The sequence below is a fragment of the Myxocyprinus asiaticus genome, chromosome 29 (assembly GCF_019703515.2).
Source record: "Myxocyprinus asiaticus isolate MX2 ecotype Aquarium Trade chromosome 29, UBuf_Myxa_2, whole genome shotgun sequence".
In the NCBI taxonomy this organism is placed as follows: Eukaryota; Metazoa; Chordata; class Actinopteri; order Cypriniformes; family Catostomidae; genus Myxocyprinus; species Myxocyprinus asiaticus.
The window spans coordinates 25,790,421-25,814,181 of NC_059372.1; the positions used below are offsets into that span (position 1 = coordinate 25,790,421).

The 23,761-nt window shown below is 36.3% G+C and overlaps 1 protein-coding gene across 4 annotated transcripts; it reads right to left on the reverse strand.

Annotated features, from left to right (window-relative positions):
- Positions 1-1,789: 1,789 nt before the first annotated feature.
- On the reverse strand, positions 1,790-12,907 carry LOC127420469 (ERBB receptor feedback inhibitor 1-like). Of its 4 annotated transcripts, none has more exons than XM_051662792.1 (6): positions 12,617-12,907; positions 7,137-7,240; positions 6,341-6,513; positions 5,019-5,168; positions 4,329-4,411; positions 1,790-3,979 (listed from the first exon to the last, which is right to left on the reverse strand). In XM_051662792.1, exons 4-6 carry the CDS (start codon positions 5,066-5,068, stop codon positions 3,009-3,011), a joined length of 1,104 nt encoding a protein of 367 aa, XP_051518752.1. In that variant the 5' UTR covers positions 5,069-5,168; positions 6,341-6,513; positions 7,137-7,240; positions 12,617-12,907; the 3' UTR covers positions 1,790-3,008. The 4 variants fall into 4 exon arrangements, with proteins under 4 accessions (XP_051518752.1, XP_051518749.1, XP_051518751.1 ...); XM_051662789.1 differs by having other exon boundaries at positions 6,341-6,666; XM_051662791.1 differs by lacking the exon at positions 6,341-6,513.
- Between the last annotated feature and the right edge of the window lie 10,854 nt (positions 12,908-23,761).

Sequence of the window (23,761 nt, forward strand, 5' to 3'; positions counted from 1 at the left end):
GCAAAACAACTTACAGCAAACGAGTCATTATTACTTCAAATTAGCTTACTTCATGGAGTGCGTGCGCTCGACAGAGAAAGGGACCGCAATCATTTTGATCAAATATTTCATGGTTTAACATCAAATTGTAAATTGAACTGTTTAATTGAAATCTTCAATACTTGTAATCTAACAAATAACGTTAAAAGTAGTTTTTTCATCCCTTTCTCTTCTTTAAGTACTTCTGTTTCCTTTTTGATGCTTGTAAAATGTGCTTTCAGTACATTCTTGTTGTTAACACTAGGCGAAAATCCAAATGCACACACCGTACTCTGCGCACTCCAGGTTAGACCTAAGAAACACATAGAAATCCGCCCTTGCAATCTCCAGAAAATTATTGAAAAAAATGTCAATGCAGTAATCACAAACCACTGTGATTGGTGCATCCCGAACAGCGCTGAGAAAAGTAACAGATGACGTGACGATGTAGCTTAAACGCTACTTCCGAAGCAGTCTGACAATAATTTATACATGAATAATGAAACTGAGAAACTTTAATAGTCATTAAAATGAAAATAAAAACCTAGTATAAAGTTTTTTTATGAGGTAAAATTGCCCAAATGTTGGCCGGGACACCATTTTGTAAAGTTGGTAGGGATATGTCCCTCTCATCCCTACCTAAATCTACGCCTACTAGTCGATAACTGCAGACTTGTCTCTCTCCTACCTCTCTGCTGCTTTCCACACATGAACCACCAGATCCTCCTGTCCACACTCTCCGGCCTGGGCATCACAGGAACTGCACTTGGATGTTTGAGTCAAACCTCACAGGCAGATCCTTCAAGGTCTCCTGGAGAAGAGGTGTGTCCAGAAAACTATGTTTATCTTTTGTTGTTGACATCAGTCATTTGATGCATGCCCTGAAAACCATGAACAAAACTTTGCATAGTAGAAAAAATGCAACCTAGATTTCATTAAATACAGGTAACGTTTTATACCGTTTTTATATATATGTGAAATCTCGGCCGTGAAGCAAACCAAGTTGAGAACCACTTGTCTAGCTTACATATTTTAACCTCCATAAACTCAACACAACCTTCCCGTATCAACATTTATAATCACCAATTTGAGAGTTTCGACACGAGGTGGCGCTGTTGGCATTCAGACTACCAGTGCGTCACAGAATCGCTAACTGTGCTCAGTAAACAGTGCCTCGTGCTTAAGAATGGTGCAAAGTAAAATTGTATACACCCTAACTTATTTTTTATAGTTTTTTTTTCTTCTCATAATTATTTAAATTAAAAACATTTACACTCAGTTAACGATAGAAAAAAATATATCAATATAAATTATATTTGATTGCTCTTGTAGTTCAGACTGCATGAATGGAATACAGTACTGATTTAAAGGCCACAGAAACCCTAGACAACGGTGACTCAACGAGGGCAACTTTCATCTTAAATACTCCACTTCTCTGTAACATTTGGCATATTGGTGAGTTGGCACTTTAAAGGAAGCGACTCATGCGGAAGTGTCAGGAGTTTGACAATCTACTCATCACAGTTTTGAACAAATAGCAGAGATTAAGACATACTGCGTCCACAAAAAACTGATACCACCTCTTAAGCATATCCTACATTCTAATAAGTGAATGCAGGAGCCTAACTTGGCTTAAGCATCTAGGGACAAAAACTAATGTTTAGGTTTGCTGTGAACACAAAATTAGACATTTTTAATACAGTTAAAATGTATGATAAAAATGAGTATGATCAAATCAACACAGGGGCTGAAAAAATTCAGGACATCAGTGTATAAATAAGTTATTGCTTTATTTCTTTAAATAGACAATTATGGCATGTAAAAACTACACCAATACTGTACATTTTTAAAAGATAGTGCATGTTTCATCTGGTTGAAACAAAGTCAGTTAATATTAGCCTTCACACAGAAAACAGTAATTTCTTTGTTGAAAGAAAAACGTGAAATTGTAAACAGTTATTGGTTTGATAATTTGATCATAAAAAAATAAATTAAAAAAAATAAAAGAAAGAAAAAAAAATTTCAATCACAAAAACTGCATTACTTGTGCTAAACATTTAGTTGGAAACATAAAACGCAAGGCCAGGGCCATTCGTGGACTTTCAGAACTTCAGAATTTTTATACATGTGCTAAATGCTTCAGTGAAGCAACTTCATGGCAAACGAGTATAAAATACAAAATAACAATGGCCAACATATCCTTAATATCCAGTGTCCTGGTTTTAGACACCAAATACTAAATCAGTGGTGTTACTGCCTGTATAACAGACATGGCAGATAAAAAAGGGCCTTTGGCATGACTGAATCGGTTTACTCTTGGCAAACTGAAATTAGCTCCAACTACAGGTGCCATTCTTTCAAATCAAATGATAAATTAATTTGTCTTACATCTATACGGTCCAAAACGCAAAGCAACAGAGCACAAAAATGGTAAAATGATCCAATGATGACAGTGCTTGTTCATGTATGCTATGGCTAATAATGCTAGAGTCTTGCAATCCGTTGTCATTTGTTCAGCAATCGGATCTGAATTTATATTGCTTGTATACAGGTTAATAGGAAAAAACAAAGACCGTCTTTAGCATTCAACTAGTGACAAATCTCAAATCAAAATCACAATAAGACCAGCTTATATTTGGTGTTACACAACTGTTTTACAGTGTAACAGTTCATCCTATTCCTTCATAAAAGGATACTGCCCACTAAAACTTAAAATACAGCAAGAAAAATAGTACAACAAAAGAACATCATCCATAAAGAACACTTCCATCAAAGCTGTCATGGAGTTTCCAGCAGTGGTAAACCAATTATTTGTGTTTCTGACTGTTTGGAGTCCGAGGACATACTGCCCAGTCACTAAATAAAAAAGGAGATTAGTTTGGAACACTGCAAGTTTTATTCAAACAATAAATCGGTTTATATCTGGCCTCAATGTAATTCCTAGTTTCCGAGAGGATTTCAGATTCTAACTGTTTCACAAGGGCTTATAATCAACATGAGTCAGAGTCTTTGAAAAACCTCTGAAACTTCTCCAAGTACCCAGGCCTATGAGGGAGGAGAAAGTAATGGGTATTGCTGACTTTCTTGCCATCTTCCATAATGGGCAAAATGGGGGTTCGGGGAGCCAGTAAGCCCTCACAGCTCTGCTTGTGTTGAGCCTTGCTGACATACTCAGGATAGGGAGCAAAGCTTTGAGTAGGAGGCATTACTCCATTGACATAAATTGGGAGACTCTTTGGACTAATGGTACGTGGTATGACCTGAGGGATGGGCTCCCTGGGTGGAACTTTAGGGGGTTTGTCTACATCATAGTCATCAGTTGATAGTCGTCTGCCATCTGTGCACTCGCTCAGGCAAGGACGGATTGGAATGCGAGGTGGGACTTCGGGTTTCTCCTGTGGGTGGTTGTGGGGTGTGTGGTGAAGGCTGGCCGGCCTAAAGTTGGCAGCCTTAAAGGATCCAGCTGGGCCAGAAAGGGAGCGGTGCAGCCGGCATTGGGGCCTTTCCTGTGGTCTATCTTGGTCTTGAGTTACTGTCTGCTCCCCTTGAGGCTTCACCCCACATAATTTCTGATGTTCTTGTATCTGTTCATAATAAGCAAAGTTTATCTGACCACTTACTCGGAAGCTGCGCCTGCCTGGCATGCCATAATTGAAGGTTGAGGTTTTAGAGCAGCGTACAGGCACCAAACATTGACTCTCCGAGGTGCTGGAGAAAAACTCCACCTCGTTGTCCTCTGCTTCATCAGAGGACAGGTCACCAATGTCTGGGAGGGGAGGGAGGGGCTTTGTGCTTTGTCTGGGTGAACAAGGGGGTATGTGCTCATAAACGGACAGTTTCTGTAAGGACGGAACCACCTGGTCTCCCCTAGGTGAGTGGCACTGAGAGGAAAAGAGGAGCTGTGTAGGATTGCGAGTCTTTGGAGACAGACATGGTGGAGAACATAAGCTAGACGTTCTTCCTGTGAAGCAAAAATACATAAAGAACATAAATGAGAATTCAAGCTCTTCTGTAAGTCAAGCCACCTACAACATATACATCCTTGAAGCATCATCCTAATGAGGCAAGTAATCTTGCAAAGGCTCTTTTTCCTGAGATGGTGTCAGCCACAACACTGGGAGTTTATCAAAAGGGTTTACTTATCAGCAGAGCAAATGACAATCTTACAATTTCCTACAACCTTCTGCACTTCCTGAGAAACATACACAAAATGCTCAGAGAACAGAGGGTGACCAGACTGTGATATGCACCACTAAGTGCCGTCAAGTGCTGTGTAAGCCAATATAATTCGACATCAAGAACACACTCACTTTCAAAGGCCACTGATGCAGAGTCTTGCTGATAAATTCTCAAGCTGTTATCCATGGACTCGGAACCAAAACCAAAAAACATCCTGCAAAATACAAAAATGGAAGGTTATCAAAATCTTGTGGTGACTAGAGTAAGACTTTCCATAATAAATAAATAAAAAGTTTAAGGAAGTTCACCCAAAATTGATAATTCTCTCATCATTTACTCACACTTGTGTGGTCTCAGACTAATACAATTTTTTTTTCTTTTTCTGATATGCAAAGCTATTTTAAAGGACATATGATGTCTGTTTGTACATGCAATGCAAGTCAATGCATGCGTCAAGCGCATCGATCTTAAAATTTTGATGGTGTCAAGGAGACTGCAGATGTCAAGATTTATAGTGTAAAAGGAGGTAAATTTTGGTCTGTTTCTCACCCAAAACTGAACATACCACTTCAGAAGACATGGATTAAACCACTCGAGTCATGTGGATTACCTTTAAGCTGCCTTTATGTCCTTTTTGGAGCTTTATAGTTTTGGACCCCGTTGACTTGCATTGTATGGACAAACAGAAATCATATATCCTTCAAAATAACTTTGTTTGTGCTCCACAGAAAAAAGACAGACATGAGTTTGAGTTGGCATAAGGGCGATCATCATTTTTGGGTAAACCATTCATTTAAGCTGAAGATTCGATACACACTCACTTGTCCATGGTGTCATGGTGTTGATCCCAGTATGGCTGGGCAGAGGCCATGCTGTTTGAGAATGGAAGCTATTTCAGCCCTGCACCATTTTCAAACCTGCAGAACTCAAATCGTTCCATTACACTTCACTATAATTGGCACAGGGAAAACCTGCAGGAAGAAAAAAAACATTTTTGAATAATCAGACAAAAGGACCATTATTGGGCCACTTGTCACTGCAATGTCAAAACTCGGCCCAGTTTACCTGAATTCACCGTATAGCAAAAATGTACTCTGACTCAGAGCAAACATGTCAAAAATCTTTAACGTTTGCAGAGTGATCATTAAAGGGTCACGAAACCCACCTAGTTGAGGCCAAATCTTTCACACCTCAGACTGAGAAACAACTCTCCAAATTGGCTGGAAAATATGTAAACATGTGGGCGGGTATTGTGTGCAGAAAGAGGGAAAACAGGAGGGGGTTTGGAGCGGTACTTCAGTTGTTGAAAAAATACAGAAAAATAAAGTCACATACTTGTGATCATAAATCGTTTGATGACAGCTCATTGGCTACATTTACATGCACCCTCATTCTGCCATTACAATGTGATTAAGGCAATACTGCGATCAAACTGTTGCTCATGTAAACAAAATACTGCGATTATGATATTGTGATTATGCTAATAATCAGAGTAATGATAATCGCAGTAAGATATTGGCACTTTTCCACTGCACGATACGGTTCGACTCGACTAGGCTCGCTTTACTTTTCTGAGCTTGATTTTCCACTGCAGTTTAGTGCAGCCTCAACGTGGGTGGGATTATAGGCTGATCATCATAGTTGCGCCGCCTCTACTGCCGTGACATCATCTTAAACGTGACACAATCACACAACAAATGTGGATATCGAAGGAATGGAATTTTTCACAGCAAGACGACAAACTTAGTTTCAAAAGAGGCTGACTGCAGCAAGACAAAATACCGCTAAAAAAAAACAAAAAAAACAGGAGAGTTTGGGAAATCATACACCAAAGTGCAGACGAGGACATCGTGTTAGCTCAAAGACAACACACGAGGGTAAGCTAACCTGCCATCTATATTATAGATTCTCTCTGACCAATCAGTGATCTGCAGGATTTTGACGTCACATTTAGTATCGGCTCGCTTGGAACCTCGACCGAGGTGGTACTAAAAAAAGTACCAAGTACCAGGTACTATCCACAGTGGAAAGCCCCCAAAAAACAAGCAGAGTCCTGTCGAGCTGTACCGTGCAATGGAAAAGCCCCATATGTTGAGTAATCCTATTTAATCGAATTATACAAGCATGTAAATGCTTTAATCACCTTTCTTCAACTCTGACCAAAGTGCTCTGCACCAGTGCTGCAGACGGAAGATGTTATGCTCGAGCACAGATTCGAAAACATCACGAAACAGAAGAAACTGCACTTCTGGGCTTCGCGTGTAACGGCAGTTTCCTGCACTGTTTTCCAGCAGTATTGCTCCCCCGCTGCAGAATCTACAAAAAATATTTTCCCAAGTTGTGAATGTCCGGTTGCAGTCTGAATTGAATGTTGGTGAGATAAAGACCACATACCGCAAAATAATGCCAAGGAAACACCTCTTTCAAATGAGTTTGTCCTCATCCACAACAACATCCAACATGTGTATTCTGATTCACAAACAAATGACTCTTATGAACGGAATCTTTTTAGTGAATCAAAAACAGACAGTGCATCCAGTGTAGTCAAAAATGACTCTTATAAACCGGCTCTTTTAATAAATAGTTCAAAAAGTCTCACAAACTGACAAATTTTCCTTATGCCAAAGATAAAATGATTTAAGATCTTTTTGCAAAAAGATGTTTTTTGTAATAATTATTCATTTATAAAAAACATCAAAACATCACATTTCTCAGCAAATAATCAGAGTATTGGCAAGTTGCATGTTAATCATATAAACATCTTAATTTAATTATTCCTTGTACTCTGATTACGTCCTTCAGAAAGGTGAATCTGCCCAATTTCAGCCTTGCTGAAGCACCCCCAGATCATCACTGATCCTCCACCTGGCTTATAGAGACACGGTACAATGCCATTCGCACATTGAATTTTAAGTTCAGTAAATATGCAACAAACTTACTTGTGACTTTCTGCGTGCACTTACACGAAACTCAACAAGCGTTCGGTGAGGTGCACGGGAGAGGGAGAGGGGGATGCAGAAGAGCTGATTTACTTGCACAGATTCTGAAATTACAGTTTGATAAAAACACAAGATTATTGATTTGTTCATGGATTGGTTTACCAATTCGCAGCTACATGTTAAAGTGAATAAAAGTGTGAGGTAATTCCCCGCATTCTGAATGTGGAACATGCGGGAATGATTACATTTGTGCGTAATACCCGCAATCCCGCGCTGACATTCAGACCCTGTCGGTATCCTGCTTCTCCGTTGCAGGACACGCTCACATTGGACTGCTATATGGTGACGTCTCTGTGATTACGTGCATGTATGCGTGTGTGGTGGGCTCCCTTTCGTTTCATAGTACCAGCCCCATTCAACAGCGTGCAGTGTAAAAAGCACACAGTTGACTGGACCTAGCAAGCGTTACGTTGCGTAAAGAATATTAATGAATCATGTGAAATCTCAGCAGTGATAATTCTCTCATAATTTAGCAGCAGCAGCGAATGCATAAAGGGGAAACACTGATATGTAAATGTAGCCATTGCCTTGTGGAATGAGGGAAACACTACAATAATAATTTGTCATCTCTACAACAATCAAGCAAGTCTTTTAATCCAAAATATTTACATACCCACAACAAGCGAGTATGTGCTATCAGTGTTTTTTTCTTGGCTACAACTTCCACAGCTGTATTGAAAAATTCTGTTACAGTTTACTGTGATAAATATTAGTAAGGGTGTTTGTGTGTAGATGTGAAAAGTCTTGTAATTGATGTTGGTGCAGGGCAGGTGTTTTCTCTTTCCCTCGTCAGCTCTGTTCAGAATGTTGTGGCTGTTTAGCCATTTGAATTGGTTGAATTGCTCCATAGCACTTTAAAATAGAAAATTCTCATGTAGAATTCAAATGTGTTGCATGTGCCACGAAATCGATGGAAGCCCGATTTAAACCGCGCATGTGAACCGCTCTGCGCTATCCTGTAACCGGAGCTCGCAGCCCTGTTGACGGGCGAGCATGGATAGAGCACAGCACAACTTCAGGCTTCAATCACTCTGCGCACATCCGTGTCCCACATGAGAAGCATATTTAACGCTTATAAAGCAAGATGAGTATCATAAGATTGCTGCATCGCTTGATGGAAATTCCACCATAGCATCGAACAAATCCCCAATGATACAATTTCATCAATCCAGATCGATGGATCGTTACACCCCTAGGCTGTATTGTGAGCTCATGCATGAGGCAGTGCTGGGACTGGATGGAAACGCTCCTTCTGATGAATAATCTGGAGAAGCACTCAGAATCTAGTGACGTAAATGCGTGCTGCCCTACCAATCTTAACACAGAGTTTATGCATGTATGTAATTTTTGTGACGTTGCTTCAACTTTAGTTTTGAAACCGGAAGAATGAAATGGCTCATTAAAATGTAAAAACCACATTCCCCTTAACAATAAACAATGAAAGCTATCGTTGTTTTCAGTGATGCAAATAGATATGTACAGGTTGCATCTCAAATGTGTTTTGGGTTTTTTATGACCCTTTAAAAAGGACAAAATCTCCACTTGAAACACATAACATGTCCATCTAAATGGGCAATTTAAAAGATCAAAAATTGTTTATAGTTTCTTGGAGGAAATGAATTGTCTTGCAAAAGCTGTGCCAGATGAACTTGCAGTTTTTCCATTGTTACATTCGGGCACGCAGATATAACAAACAGCTCAGCCATGAAGCGTCAGTAATGCAAAATCAGCTATTTTAAGACATTACACCCAAACACAATCAAGCATCTGTTATCGAAAACAAAACCATTCAGTTAGAGCTGTCCTGGAATGCTTGGGTGCAAGTCAGAATGTAATCAATGAAATACCCATGCAGGCTCCATTATGCAACTTATCACATGCTCTGCCTCTGCTTTGCCTCAGTCAGAACTGTGAAAGGCAGAAACTAACAACTGTCAATTCTTCCAGTAAAGACCTCCATGCAGATGCTATGCTAAAGCATAAACAGTGCTTTGTGTTTCTATGTTGGGGAGAGTGCCTGTAGATTTTTTTATTTTTTTTATATATCAGTCAGCTCTTATCCATGAGGTTAAAGCCCTGCCATAAAGGCATGAAAGAGGTGTATAGTAGGACATCAACAGCAGAGCCTGGGAGTGGAGCCAAAGTGGACATGCAGATCCACGACTCAGAGGAACAGCATCAACAGTTTGCCAAATACTGTGGTGCAAATAGATTAAAACTGTAACAATACAGTGGGTCACAATAATTGAACTTTCACTACAAGTTGCCTTTGCTACAAGCAATAAAAGTGAACAGCGAAGCACATAACAGACATATATAAAACTATCTGTTTAGCTTTGAAGTAAATGGGCTCTTTCACACTGCAGGAACTAAAGCCCGTTTTAGGTACTTTTACTTGGAACAGCAGTAGTACTGCTCGTCGCTTTCTCACGAGGAACTATAGTCCCTCTAAGCCATTTAGAGAGACTTTTTAGCTCCTACACCAGAATAGGTACTTTTTAGGAGAAGACAGACTGTAGGAGGTGCTGCAGCCTGTGATTGGTCAAACACATATAATGCACAAAGCAATGAGAAATGCGAGGAGTCGGCAGCCGCCATGAGTAAACAAAATTGTTCTTCAAGCCTTCTATTCAGATGATTGCGCTAAATTTCCAATTACATTAACTGAAATAACATAACGGACATAAGATGTTTATCGAAAGTGGGTAACTTAAATATAAACGTAGCTGTCATGAAATCTAATTTTCATGAGGAAATTGTTGGGTGCCTGTTACTGTGTTCAAGACTTGCATCAAGATGTCTTTTTTCAGTTAATGGGTGAGAAGTTCCTACAGTATTTTGTCTAGTCAAAAGCCTTAATTGTACAATATTGTGTTGATAAATTGGTTTAAAGTGCATTTTTAACATGTTTTCCACTGAGTTCAGTGTGTGCTGTGTTTTCTGTCACTGTGACTTCAGGGACGCAGAACCGCACGCACAGCTCACGTGCCCAGTGTAAAGACTGTAACCTGAAGACACAGTTTGTATAAAACAGCCTTAACAAAAGTGTAGCTCCGATCCTGGCATCCTCCATCAGTGTTGTTGTTGAAATTGAATCGCATGTGCAAACAATTTCAGAAGAAAAATGGTTGACACTAGATGGCGTCACTACGGAGATGGCAAAGTCTCACTGAGTGTGCCGTTCCTCTTAATAGTTTTCACTTTTACCTTTACAATAAGTTCCATTTGTTAACATTAGTTAACATGAACTAACAATGAACAATACATTTCAGCATTTACTAATCTTGGTTAGTGTTAATTTCAACATAACTTTTTAAAATCAAGAGTTGTATGTGTTCACATTAGTTAATTCATTATGAACTAAAAATTAACAATTGTATTTTTATTAACTAACATTAACAAATTTTAATAAATGCTGTAAAAATAAACATTGTTCATTGTTAGTTCATGATACCGAATGCATTAACCAATGCAACCTTATTGTAAAGTGTTACCAAGTAAATTAAGTTAAGAATATCTGTCAATTAAATGTCATTTTTTAAGAGTTTAGTTAATGAACTGGTGACCTACAAAGCAAACACATTCCCTTAACATTAGTATATACAGGGTTGGGAGGGTTACTTTTGAAATGTATTCCACTACAGATTACAGAGTACATGCTGTAAAATGTAATTTGTAACGTATTTCGTTAGATTACTCAAGGTCAGTAACGTATTCTAAATACTTTGGATTACTTCTTCAGCACTGGTAGATTTTTTCACTTGTTTTGACTATAAAAACTCTGCCAGTACAGTAAGACAAAATACACATGTTAAAAATACATTCTCTGAAAAACCTAAATATCTTAAGCAGTGTTGTTTCTAAAACAAGATAAATCAAATTGATCTTGTTTTAAGGATTTTTAGATATTTTTACAGGAAAACAATACAAAAATTATCAAGAATATGGTTTTTGCCCTAATATCAAAGGTCTTACTAGAAAAAAAGAAATTATGATCCAACATGAATTTTCTTGATAAAAAATATGATCGTGTCTGGTAACATGTGCATGTAAAATGGCTAGAAATATCATTTTAGCTTAGCGTAAAGCTGACAATTTACACAAGGTTTATTTCTATTTCTTCTGCTCCAAACTTACTTCAAACTTACTTCTCTGTCTGCTCGTATGAATGTAACACATCATAAGAAAGTGTTTCACTGCTGTTCAAATGCACTTTGGATCGCATCATTTATATGTATAAATGTTTTCCATCTGAAAGGACTAAATATTAAATGAAACAAATGACAATAAAATGCAAAGTAATCTCTTCAGTAATCAAAATACTTTTTGAATGTAACTGTATTCTAATTACCAATGATTTAAATTGTAACTGTAGTGGAATACAGTTACTTATATTTTGTATTTTAAATATGTATTCCTGTTACATTTATTCCGTTGCTCCCCAACACTGAGTATATAGTTCCGATTTGGTTATTGTTTGTGAACCAACTCCTATGTTCTAGGGATGTTCTTTTTAATTATATATATATATATATATATATATATACACACACACACACACACACACACACACTAACCTATCCAGAACGTTGCAGGAAAGTTTTTGTTACAGTCTAATAAGAATTTTACCTATTGTTTATTTTTAGCTTTTCTACATTCATATATTTTATTATTATCATCATCATCATCATCATTTCATTTTTATTTATATTAAATTATTTATATTATTATACTGTCATATTTCATTATTCACAAACGATGCGGTTTTTGATAGACAATTGACATTAGTGTTGTCCATTGGTTTATTAAATGCAGAAATTAAGATCACATTGTATGGGATCTGCTGCCAAAATGCATAATGAGCAGATTAACATAAAAATGTACTTTTTATTACAGCTGAAATGTTAAAACAGGGTTAAGATCAGAGTGACAAGCATACAATAATCATACGTGCTTTTCCATTATATTCCTAATGCTAAAAAGAAAAATCACAGAAAATATGAGTCATGTTTACTCTTCAACATGAGCTATAAAAGACGTCCACAGATCTGTTGGTAAATGATAAACTAGGTTACTACTACTACACAGGGACAGGTCGTACTCAATGATTGTTCGTGCATTCAGTTTCCCTGGAGTGACGTAGGGCAGTGCGAATATAAAGATTACTCTGATATGTAGACAGGTTTTCTACATCCATTTCAACACACACACACACACACCCAATGACAAACCCTTCTCCGGCTGACTCAGGTGCGACTCATCTAAACTCTTTTCCAGTCCAAAGACCAACCATTGTTAGCGGCTCACTTGAACAAAGCAAGTTGCACCTAAAATGCGAGTTGCCCTGAACTTTCTTGACACGTATATCTCTGAAGCGCATTAAAACTTAAACAACTCTACTAAAACATAAGGCTACTTACTGGTTAAATATTCCTTAATGATTTGTTTCGTGTTTCTCTCTTATATCCAGTGTAACTGAGACGAGTGCTGTGAGTAATCCCGGCGTATCTTAACAAATCACTCAACAAAATAAATTAAACAAAACGCACATGCTGCCGACGACTCTGCTGCTCAATTGATCGCTTTCATCATGGAAAGCTGCGAGCTGGAAACAATTTTATGAATTGCTACGTCATGCGTTAGCCCCGCCCCCTGTCTTAAAGGTGCAGACCAGTGCGTACCAAATGTTTGGATATTAAACGCAAAACGCACTGTATATTTAAAGATAATCAAATTAAAATTCCAGTATTACGTGGTGATAATAATATTTATACTTTCCAGTCTGAGATAACCCAGCTAAAAACTAACGATGAAGCCTACTATTCTAAATTAACGTTGTATTGTGGTGTTTCGGTTCGAATCCAAACAGCTGTGAGGATGTTTCTTTAAACATTCTCTCTCACAGTCTGAATCAGTCAGGAACACGTGGGCCTGTGTGGCTGTCAGAGCATGTGGGCGTAGAAAGTGGGAGTGAGAGGGTGTTACTGTGGAAGTCGCTTGTTTCCGCTGGATCTGTCTTCCATATGGAGTTGTGTGGTCTTGAATCACTGCTCTAGAACCCAAACAACTGAGAGGAGGTGAAATACACAGAATGTTACACTAAAAAACATCAGTGATGAATCAAGTCCACTCAACTCACAAACCAAGATTTTAAATAACATTAATAAACCAAAATCTTTCAGACATAGTCATATATTAATGTCTTAAAAGGATAGTTCACCCAAAAATGAAAATTCTCTCATCATTTCCTCACCCTAATGCCATCCCAGATGTGTATGGCTGTCTTTCATTTGCTGAACACAGAGATTTTTAGGTCAAAAACTTTAAAACGTCAAAAAAAGAATACAAAGACAGCATAAAAGTAATCCATAAAACTCCAGTGGTTTAATCCATGTCTTCAGATAGGTGTGGTTGGGAAACAGATCAATATTTAAGTCATTTTTTTTACTGTAAATTCTCCTCCCTGTCCAGTAGATGGCAATATGCATAAAGAATGTGAATCGCCAAAAACTAAAGAATGTAGAAGTGAAAGTAGAGATTGAAAGTAAAAAAGGACTTAAAATGTATTTGTTTTTCTCCCACACATATCATATCACTTCTGAAGATATGGATTTAATCACTGGAGTCATGTGGATTACTTTTATGGTGTCTTTATGTGATTCTTTTGGACCTTCAAAGTTCTGATCACCATTCACTTGCATTGTATGGACCTACCCAGATGTGGACGAGATATTCTAAAAATCTTCATTTGTGTTCAGCAGAAGAAGAAAGTCATACACATCTGGGATGGCATGAGGGTGGGTAAATGATGAGAGAATTGAAATTTTTGGGTGCACTATCCCTTTAATAAGTGACTCAAGTCCATACTTTTCATTTTCGTGCAATAAATCAAAGTCTGAAAAATTATGTATGGGAAACACAATCACAATTATATTGCTAAGAATCACTGCACACTACTTAACAGATGAATGTTTGAACTATAAATCGTGGTGGAAAAACATCCCCCTCAGTAGCATCTTGTGTCCCTGAAGCCTGTGCTGATTGTTGATAGAGGCTGGGTGCCACAGGGGGACTGAACTCCCAAGGAGAGGGTCAATTCATTTCCTGCTCCTGTTCCCACACAGCTGCCGGTGCCTTAAATCCCTTGTGAACAACTTCCTCAGATAACTATATCAAAGCTGACCTACACTACCGGTCAAAAGTTTTAAAACACTTACTCATTCTTTATAATAATTTTTTTTCTTCACATTTTAGAATAATAGTAAAGTCATCAAAACTATGGAATAACATCAATGGAACTATGGGAATTATGTTGTGACTATAAAAATCCAAAATAAATCAAAACTGTGTTATATTGTAGCATCTTCAAAGTAGTCACCCTTTGCCTAGAATTTGCAGACATGTACTCTTGACATTTTCTCAACCAACTTCTTGAGGTATCACTCTGGGATGCTTTTTAAACAGTATTGAAGGAGTTCCCATCTATGTTGGGCACTTATTGGCTGCTTTTCTTTATTATTTGGTCCAAGTCATCAATTTCAAAAACATAATTTTTCTTTTATTTTTTAATAAAATTTTAGTTTTATAATGAAATAAATTAATATGGTGGCACAATTATATTTTTGTCTACAAAACTAATTTCAAACATTTAAGCATACGCCTTCAGATCAAAAGATTTTTAAGATCATGAGAAACATTTCAGTCAAGTGTTTCAATACTTTTGACTGGTAGTGTCAGTCAAGGACCTGTGCCTGAATGGCTATATACAGTTTCAGTATCTTAGCTTTAACAGAATTATAATTGTTATTTTTTTTTTTTTTTTTCAAAAGAATAGTTTCACAGTTACAGAAAACACCAAACAGGACAACTTAAAAAACATGCTAAATGTAAAAGTTCCATATTCAATGGCAATGGTTCTGTTACATTATGAAATTATGCACTTCTGTCCGAATACATTTTCATACTACTGTATATAGTTTTCTACAAATAAGAATATATATATTCTTTTTTTTTTAAACACTTGACTGAAATGTTTCTCACGATCTTAAAAATCTTTTGATCTGAAGGCGTATGATTAAATGTTTGAAATTAGTTTTGTAGACAAAAATATAATTGTGCCACCATATTAATTTATTTAATTATAAAACTAAAATTTAATAATAAAAAAAAGTTTTTGTAATTGATGACTTGGACCAAATAATAAAGAAAAGCAGCCAATAAGTGTCCAACGTAGATGGGAACTCCTTCAATACTGTTTAAAAAGCATCCCAGGGTGATACCTCAAGAAGCTGGTTGAGAAAATGTCAAGAGTACATGTCTGCAAATTCTAGGCAAAGGGTGACTACTTTGAAGATGCTAAAATATAACACAGTTTTGATTTATTTTGGATTTTTTTAGTCACAGTATAATTCCCATAGTTTCATTTATGTTATTCCATATTTCATGACTTTACTATTATTCTAAAATGTGAAAAAAAAAAAAGAAAAAAAAAATAATAATAAAGTATTAGTGTTTCAAAACTTTTGACCGGTAGTGTATATATATATATATATATATATATAATACAGTATGTTTATATATTTAAATAACATGGTAACACTTTACAATAAGATTCAATTTGTTGACATTAATTAACAACATTAGTTAACATGAACATACATTGAACAATACTTTAATAGCATTTACTAATCTTGGTTAATGTTAATTTCAACATATAGTAGTACATTTTTAAAATCAAAAGTTGGATATGTTAACATTAGTTAATGCACTGTAAACTAACATGAAATAACAATGAACAACAACTAGCATTAAAAAAAGATTAATAAATGCTGTAAAAAATATATAAATATTTAGTTCATGATACCTATGCATTAACTAATGTTAACGAATGGAACCTTATTGTAAAGTGTTAACAAGAATATATGGATTTCTAAGAATTCTAAGAAATATTTAGCCTATAGCATATAGGTTTTCTTTATAACTGTCTGATGATTCTTTATGAAAGAAAGACAAACAAAAGATTCTCAACAGAAATTGATCATTGAAGCAATAGTGTATCCCTATAGCCACATGAGCTCTGACCATGGCTAATTCTGCAAAATGCATTATGTAAGACGATTATATCATTTATCTCTGACTTTCTGTGGCAGTTATTAATTAATAAATAATTATGGTAAGAGAGTTGACAAAAAATAAATAAAAATCTTTCAGGGAAACCATGTAAAAAAAAAAAAAAAAGAAAAGAAAAAAAAACATTGTGTCATGTAAGTCACTCCATTTTTTTTTTTTTTTTCTATTTTAAGATTAACCTCAGGAAGGACTGAATCTGTTTAGTTGACTATGACTAGTGCTCTGAAAATACTATAAACACTATAGTTAAGCTTTTGTTATTGGACATTAAGGTAGTTGCAGTTACAATATACACTGATGATCCAAAACATTATGACCACTCACAGGTGAAGCGAATAATGTTGATCATCACCTAAGAAGGTCAAATGTCAAGGTCTGGGTAGATTAGATGGTAAGCAAACAATCATTTCTCGTACTCAACATGTTGAGTGCAGGAGAAATGGGCAGGAGTAAAGACCTGAGCGACTTTGACAATTCTCCTGTTACAGGATTGATTGAAATACCATACAAACCTGTGACTTACAACCCTATACCGTTGAATAAGAAAAGTACTTTTAGGGGTCAGGAAGGAATTACTTGCCATAAACTGCAAATGTTTTACAAGGATGACTGCTCTCAGTGCATGTTTTGTCAATTCACAGTGTTTCCCTTGACGTGCACCCTCTGTTCTGCATGTTCCGGCTGACTTCTCTACAGTATGAATGATGGCAGCTTGAGAATCCTTTGCATGTTCTCTAAAGAGCATAAACAGCCAGGTGACTAAAGGTATTTCCTCTGTCCTGAATCCTGATTATGTGCTCCAGAGATTCAGTTCTCTTTATCTCTAGTGCAAATCTGGGGCAACAGTAGAAAACAGCTGTATGGAAATGACATTATAGCATGGGAGGAGATCTCTGTCCAAAAACTTTCACATACTAATATCTGTTTTTCCCATATATTTGTACATCTGTACATAAAATGAAAATCAGCATATAGGTTAGTTCATGGTATAAAAAGTAAAAACCAGGTGACAGGTGTTATTATTATATTATAATGCATAATACAGCCCTCATCTGTTATCTGCATCCCTAAACACTTTGACTAGATTTGTATTATTTCTTTTTATTGATTTATTTTGTTATTGTGATATAATTAATGCTTTAGCTGTTTTTTAGTTGTAATTTTTTTTTTTTTTTTTTTTTTTAAGAAACAAAGAAATCATATTTTTCCACTTTTTACATGATAGACTTGAGTTAGTTTAGGTGGAGGAACCTGACAGGGCTGTTGAGTAGCTTTTTTCTGTTGTTGTTTTAATGAGCCATGGTGGCTCAGATCACCCACTGCATTTTTTCTTATGAGTAAGTCTCTTTGTAACCCAGCGCACCAGTAAGCTTCACTCAAAAGGTGGGGTCATGCAAAGACGCTGGTTGCCCCTGTCACTCCATGGCACCGCTGTGCTAATGAATGTCTGCATATGACACACTCACACAATATAAAGAATCTATTGAAAGGACATAAAGAAGTTGAGAAATTCAAGGGTGCCATTAGAATCTACATAGTAATAAAGATTACTCACTAGAATCCTTTGTGTTATTATGATATGTCAAATGCTTAAATGATTAATTGACCCATAAATATAATATTTTGAATAGTTAAAGTACCTCCAGAGTTCCAGGTTCATGATTGAGAACTGCTGTAGGCACCTTAAAGAAAACCATTTTTCTTGGGTGAAATGAAAATGCGTACAACCATCCCATTAATAGAAGACATGAATTTAGAGGACCTGTTTAAATTCTGAATATGTAATATATATTTTAATATATAAATCATCAAAAATGGATCACAATAACATACTTTAAAATAATGTAATGATAGGTCCAATTAGAATGCACTGATATACTTTTTCTAAGGAAAGCAATCCCACTTTCAGGATGTGTTGTAAGACGAACAGTGTTGGGTGAGATAACATTACCAATTACTACATTTAAGTTACTTTCCAAAACTAATCAACAAATTCAAAATAACATCTTTCCTCCTTGTTCATTTTCACTCATAATTCACACTCAGCACCACACGTTTCTCCCTTACAATGACTTATTAGGGTCCATACGCCCTTCAGCTGTCATAGAAACACAAAGAGACGTACATATACAGTAATTCATGTTTTAAATTCCACATAAATAATGCTGCTTTAAAAGTGTGTAATCCAAATGATGTACTTAAAAGTAATTAACTTATTTTAAAGTCAGTAACTGTGATCTGATCACTAGAATTTTAAATGCAATGCGCTACACTACTTTTGATTAGATTACTGTTACAAATTATTTTGTAATTAGATTACACCCACAGCTGAAGACAAATTATACATTGAAAATTTAGTTATTTGGGTAGAGCTATTTGAATTTCAACATATTCTGTGCATTTTATATTTGAGCCAAACTGCTTATCATGAGTTGCCATAGGCATCCGACTCAAAAGATCAGAGAGAAAAAACTACTGCTCTCAGGAAATACCTCCTAAAACTTCTTGTTAATAACTATCAAATTGTGTGACTTTGTAAATTTGATGAAGAGGACATTTAAAGCTATGACAGTAGCTTGAACTGTAGTTGAGCTTTACTTGAGCAGGTTTGAGCAGGAATGAGCAGGTTTACTTGAGGGAAGAACTAATTTCCTACATCTCTGAGTCATGCCAATGTGACCTTGAGTTGGGAGAGCAGCTGTTGTGACAGTAAGTGCTACACTATCGACCACGAGCAGGACCAAAGAGCAAACGGAAGTGAAGATAATGTTTATTTTTATAATAAAACTTTATAAGCAGATGCTCATAAAAAAATAAGTTGCTGTATGATAAAGAGAACAAAAATATGAGTTTATTTGGTCCCCCCTCATACAAATAAGTACAAACTCACTATGGCCAACAAAAAAAAAAAAAAAGCCACACTCAAGAGGAGTTTGGGACAAACACACACACACACAAACAATGAGCTCCAGTCACACAAATACAAGGACATCCATTCTCAAGTCACGCACACTTTCCCAGGATGCTAAGGGAACTGACACAAAGAGAGTCATTTAATTGAAAAAGTGTTCTAGGAAGCAGCAAATGATTGGAGAACAAAAAACAAATGATTTCATGGTAACAGAAACTATGAAAGGCCATTTAGGCTGGATTCTGGAAAAGAAAGAGGCAATTACTGCTGTTTGCCTGGGATACTGCAACAGAAGGACAGGTCACTCAGTTCATGGTTCCAGGCAACAGAGAGGGCATGAGGTTTGCTCACTCAGAGGGTTGCCTTCCGTAGTGCATTGTAAAGAAAAGGCCAGCACATTAATCTCCTCAAAAAGTGCCTTTTTCTTTAGGCTGTGCTCCAGAGACTCAGAGCTCTGTACAAAGAATATACAAAAGAGGCAGATACAGAGGAATAAGAAAGAGAAGAAATGTACTTGGATCATTTTAAGGCATTGGTTTACTTGGGGCATGTGTTGTGATTGCTAAAATCCATCGACTACCCATTTTGTAAAGTAAAATATTAGAAGGTTTTTAACTTATTCTTGAAATAACAACAACAAATGATGTTTTAAATTGAAATGCATGTAACACTTTTGAGAACATATATAAAAAAATTAAAAAAAAATAGATAAAACTAATTCTGCAAACCATCCTTTTAATTTGTATCAGTATCAAGCCACAACCATGACCACTGGGTCATACATCTCTATTAATGACCTGCTTACATTATTGTTGAGAACATCAGTTCATTAAAAGGTCATTAATAAAGATCTATATACAGGCTACTGAAAGTCTACTGAATGTTTGTTGAAACACTGTTTACTAGCTATAGCAAGCCAGTTGATAAGTCACTTATAGTTAGTTAAATATCTATTTGGGACCATCAAAATAAAGTGTTACCCATTTATTTTTTCAGGAATTTTAGCTTTTAAATAGACTTTGACCTTTTTTTTTTTTTTTTAACAGTCTCTGGACACCACATGACATTTTTTACTTTAATCCTCAGAAAAAATATCAATATGACTTTAAACTCAGAAATTGGAAACATGCTCATCATAGAAGAGGTGTTTTCAAGTAAATGGTTTGAGTGAATTGCATTTTTTAATAGGTCTGGACAAAGATTAGCATCACTTCATAAACACTTAGGACACATGGCCATAATATGCACCTGTTACCCTCTGTTATTGTATTTATGATTAATGCTGTGAAAAGAATCCACGTTATGATCATGAAAAAGGTTTTTTTTCTAGATCGCTCGCACACTTTTTTCTACTCCAATAACCGAACTATTAAAGGAAGCTTGGGCTGTTTCTATGAAGGATGCTTAAACAGTGGTGTAAAAAAGCGTTTTATGGGTGAAATTTGTTTAACTGTTTGAATTAAAACCATGTACATGTGATACACTCGTCATAGCAATATCTTACTTTCTGTTCTCTTCTTTTTAAAGAAATACAAAATATTTTCTTGAACTGTTCTCCTGGCCATTTTTGAAAGTGCGTGAAACTTTTGTAAACTTGCACTGCCTTCAGTGGCGTACGTTTCATGTGAACACTAGGAAGGACAAGTCAACCCAGCGCTGAACTCCGACATACCTGTTTGCCAGTGTTCTCAGATAACCGGCATCTTTTCACAGTGGAGAGAGAGCTCGCATGCTCAAGGTGCCAGATTACGTGACTAAAGTGTCTCCCTGGCAGAATTTTTCCAAACTGTACAAGTGTCAAGATCTAACTGGGGGATTTCACCTATAGAAATCTGGCAACCCCACAAATGTCGAAATCTAATTCTGACCGGCTATTCGACCTTATTTAAAATCTGTTAATTATCAAATGTAGAAAATTATGTATTTTACTTGCATGATAAATAATCCATGACACAATTGATCATGCAAGGGGAAGGCATCTCCTCGCATCGCCCCTCAACTCGAGCCCTGGATAGGTGAAAATAAATGGTCACCTACATTATCACAAGTGCTGGAACAACAACTCACCTTCAGTTTAAAATCTACAACACTGCAGGTAAGGTAATTAACAATAGACAGCATTTCAAAGCTGTTCATAAAGGACAGACATAATTTCAGTAGTACACCCAGTTGACAATAGTCATATTATACTGTTCATGTGTTGTACTTGCTATAGTTTACTTCCATGTTGTTTCTTCATCAAATAACAATGTCAAAAGTAAATCAAGTCAATCACTGAAACAACAGCGCCACCTTGAGTAACAAAAAACATGTATATTATGTATGTGTACACGCATATGGATAATTCGGCATTGTCACACAGATAATCAGCGTGGCCATTTGTATGAATATAGTACTCATTTCAGAATCAGAATCAGAATCAGAATGAGCTTTATTGCCAAGTATGCTTACACATACAAGGAATTTGTCTTGGTGACAGGAGCTTCCAGTACACAACAATACAGCAACAAGACTTTTAAAAAAATAATTAAAAATTGAATATAAAAAAAAATATACATACATATATATATATATATATATATTGAAATATTTGTCTTGTAATAAACAAAGAAATAGATATCCTGTGATAGTAAACTTATATAGATATCAAATAATAACAAAAATAGAATTTATGGAAGCGCACAAAACCCAACATTATCATATTACATATATAGGGTCTTTAATGACCCTATACACTTTTGATAATTTAGCAAAAATATATATATTTTTGGGCAATTTTGCCTCTCTTTTTGTTACACATTTCAGAAGAGAAAGGTTGAGGAATACTAAAGAGATGTAAGCATTACTCCAAAAAATGGATGAGGTACAGGGAGTGGAATGAGGTCCCAGGCATTAAAAGGTTAAAGAATATTTCTTCTATCCAACTTTAACATGGTAGAAATAGTCTGCTGAAATCTATTTACTTAGTATTTGTATGCCTTTATCCTTATTATAGGCCAGAAGAGATAAAAAAAAAATTTAAAAAAAATGTGAGGGAGTGACTAGTCATGTGTGGAAAGGCTGTAATTACGGAAGCAGTCTGTCTATGTAGTCCTACAGATTTTCTCTGAGGGCCCAATAAGGAACTTGTTTTGGAATCCGGGGAGGGAAACTGCCTCCACTTTTCTGAGCCAACACTCACTTCACAAGCTACATCCTGTGACTCACCATATCAGAGTCATGTTGTACAGTAACATTAATTCCTGACCTGGCTTTTTCCGGATTCCATCATCCTGACCCACATCTGTAAAACATATGGACTGAACACAGACATTTAACGTCATCAACTAAGTGTATGTCGTCTAAGTACATATGTTCTTGAAAAGAACAAGATTTGTTATAGTTTTAACCTTTAAACTCTCGTTCACCAGTTATTTAGAAAACACACATTGCTATCTATGTTCTCTTGATCCTGACCACAAGAAAACCAATTTTATTGGATGGATTGTTCGCTGTGGCTTCTCTGTGATGGAAGAAAACTTGATAAGAGCTGTAGTACCCTATGATGGATTAGTGAGAAATGTTGAGTAATGGAGTGTATTTTCAGTACACAATTTAAAGGCATAACACCTTTTAGGCAGGTGTAATTTAACAAAAAATGTCCCTAAACTATGAAGTTTAGACTGATTTCTGTGTCAAAACAGTAGTGACCATAACCCTTGAAGGCGACATGTTAGAAAAAGTCTAATTGGGCATAAATATTTGACTGGGGATTTTGGCCATATATAAATCATGGCTTTAAAAAAGTCCAGACTGATCTTGCATATTGTGAAAGTGAAGATAAGAAAAACGGTCATGCAGCAAAGTATGCTTTGTGTATGTCCAATATGCAACAATGCAAAAAGCACTTACCAACTTGCTTGAAGTTAAAATCAGCCCTCCTTTCCTGTTTAATTAATCAATCACTCAATCATGCAGAACATCTCAGGTTTTTAAATCCATAAGGATCACTTTCTCAATGGTGATGAGGCAGTGATGACAGCCGTCTCATCAGCAAGATCTCACGCTCTTCGCTTTCAAATTACGTACATCACTTAAAGCTTGATTGCGTCACTCAAGGTCAGCTAGAAGGCCTGGACTGGGAAATATCTTAAAGACCACACCCACCAAGAACAAATAAATCAATCTGATTGGCTGATGAATCTGGCAATCTAACTTTAGATGCCTATTCACTGCAGTGTTGAGGAATTCTGTGGAAATTCTGAAGGCCTGATGGGGTGGAGCTTAGACACACATGCTGCTTCGGCATGGCTTCGGACATGCAATTTGTGAAACAGTTGTCACACTTTGCTTGTAAGCATCGAGGAATAAATTCTGACTGGATAAACTTTTTGTTTTTTGCTATTCGTTTGTAGATGAATTAGGAGTGGAAAGCAACTGAAAATACATAGGTAAAAAGGTCAGTGAGAATGAAAGGATGAAAAAATATGTATTTATTGGGCATGTTACGCCAGCAGAGAAGGCTTTGCTGGCCCTGAGAAATCGC

What these genes read in the sequence shown, in the direction of transcription:
- LOC127420469 (XM_051662791.1), bottom strand. Translation starts at nt 5,068, where the DNA reads ATGGCCTCTGCCCAGCCATACTGGGATCAACACCATGACACCATGGAC. An exon ending in CACCATGACACCATGGACAA is followed by an intron (nt 4,412 to 5,018) that starts GTGAGTGTGTAT and finishes TGTATTTTGCAG; the next exon opens with GATGTTTTTTGGTTTTGGTT. An exon ending in TGCATCAGTGGCCTTTGAAA is followed by an intron (nt 3,980 to 4,328) that starts GTGAGTGTGTTC and finishes TTTGCTTCACAG; the next exon opens with GAAGAACGTCTAGCTTATGT.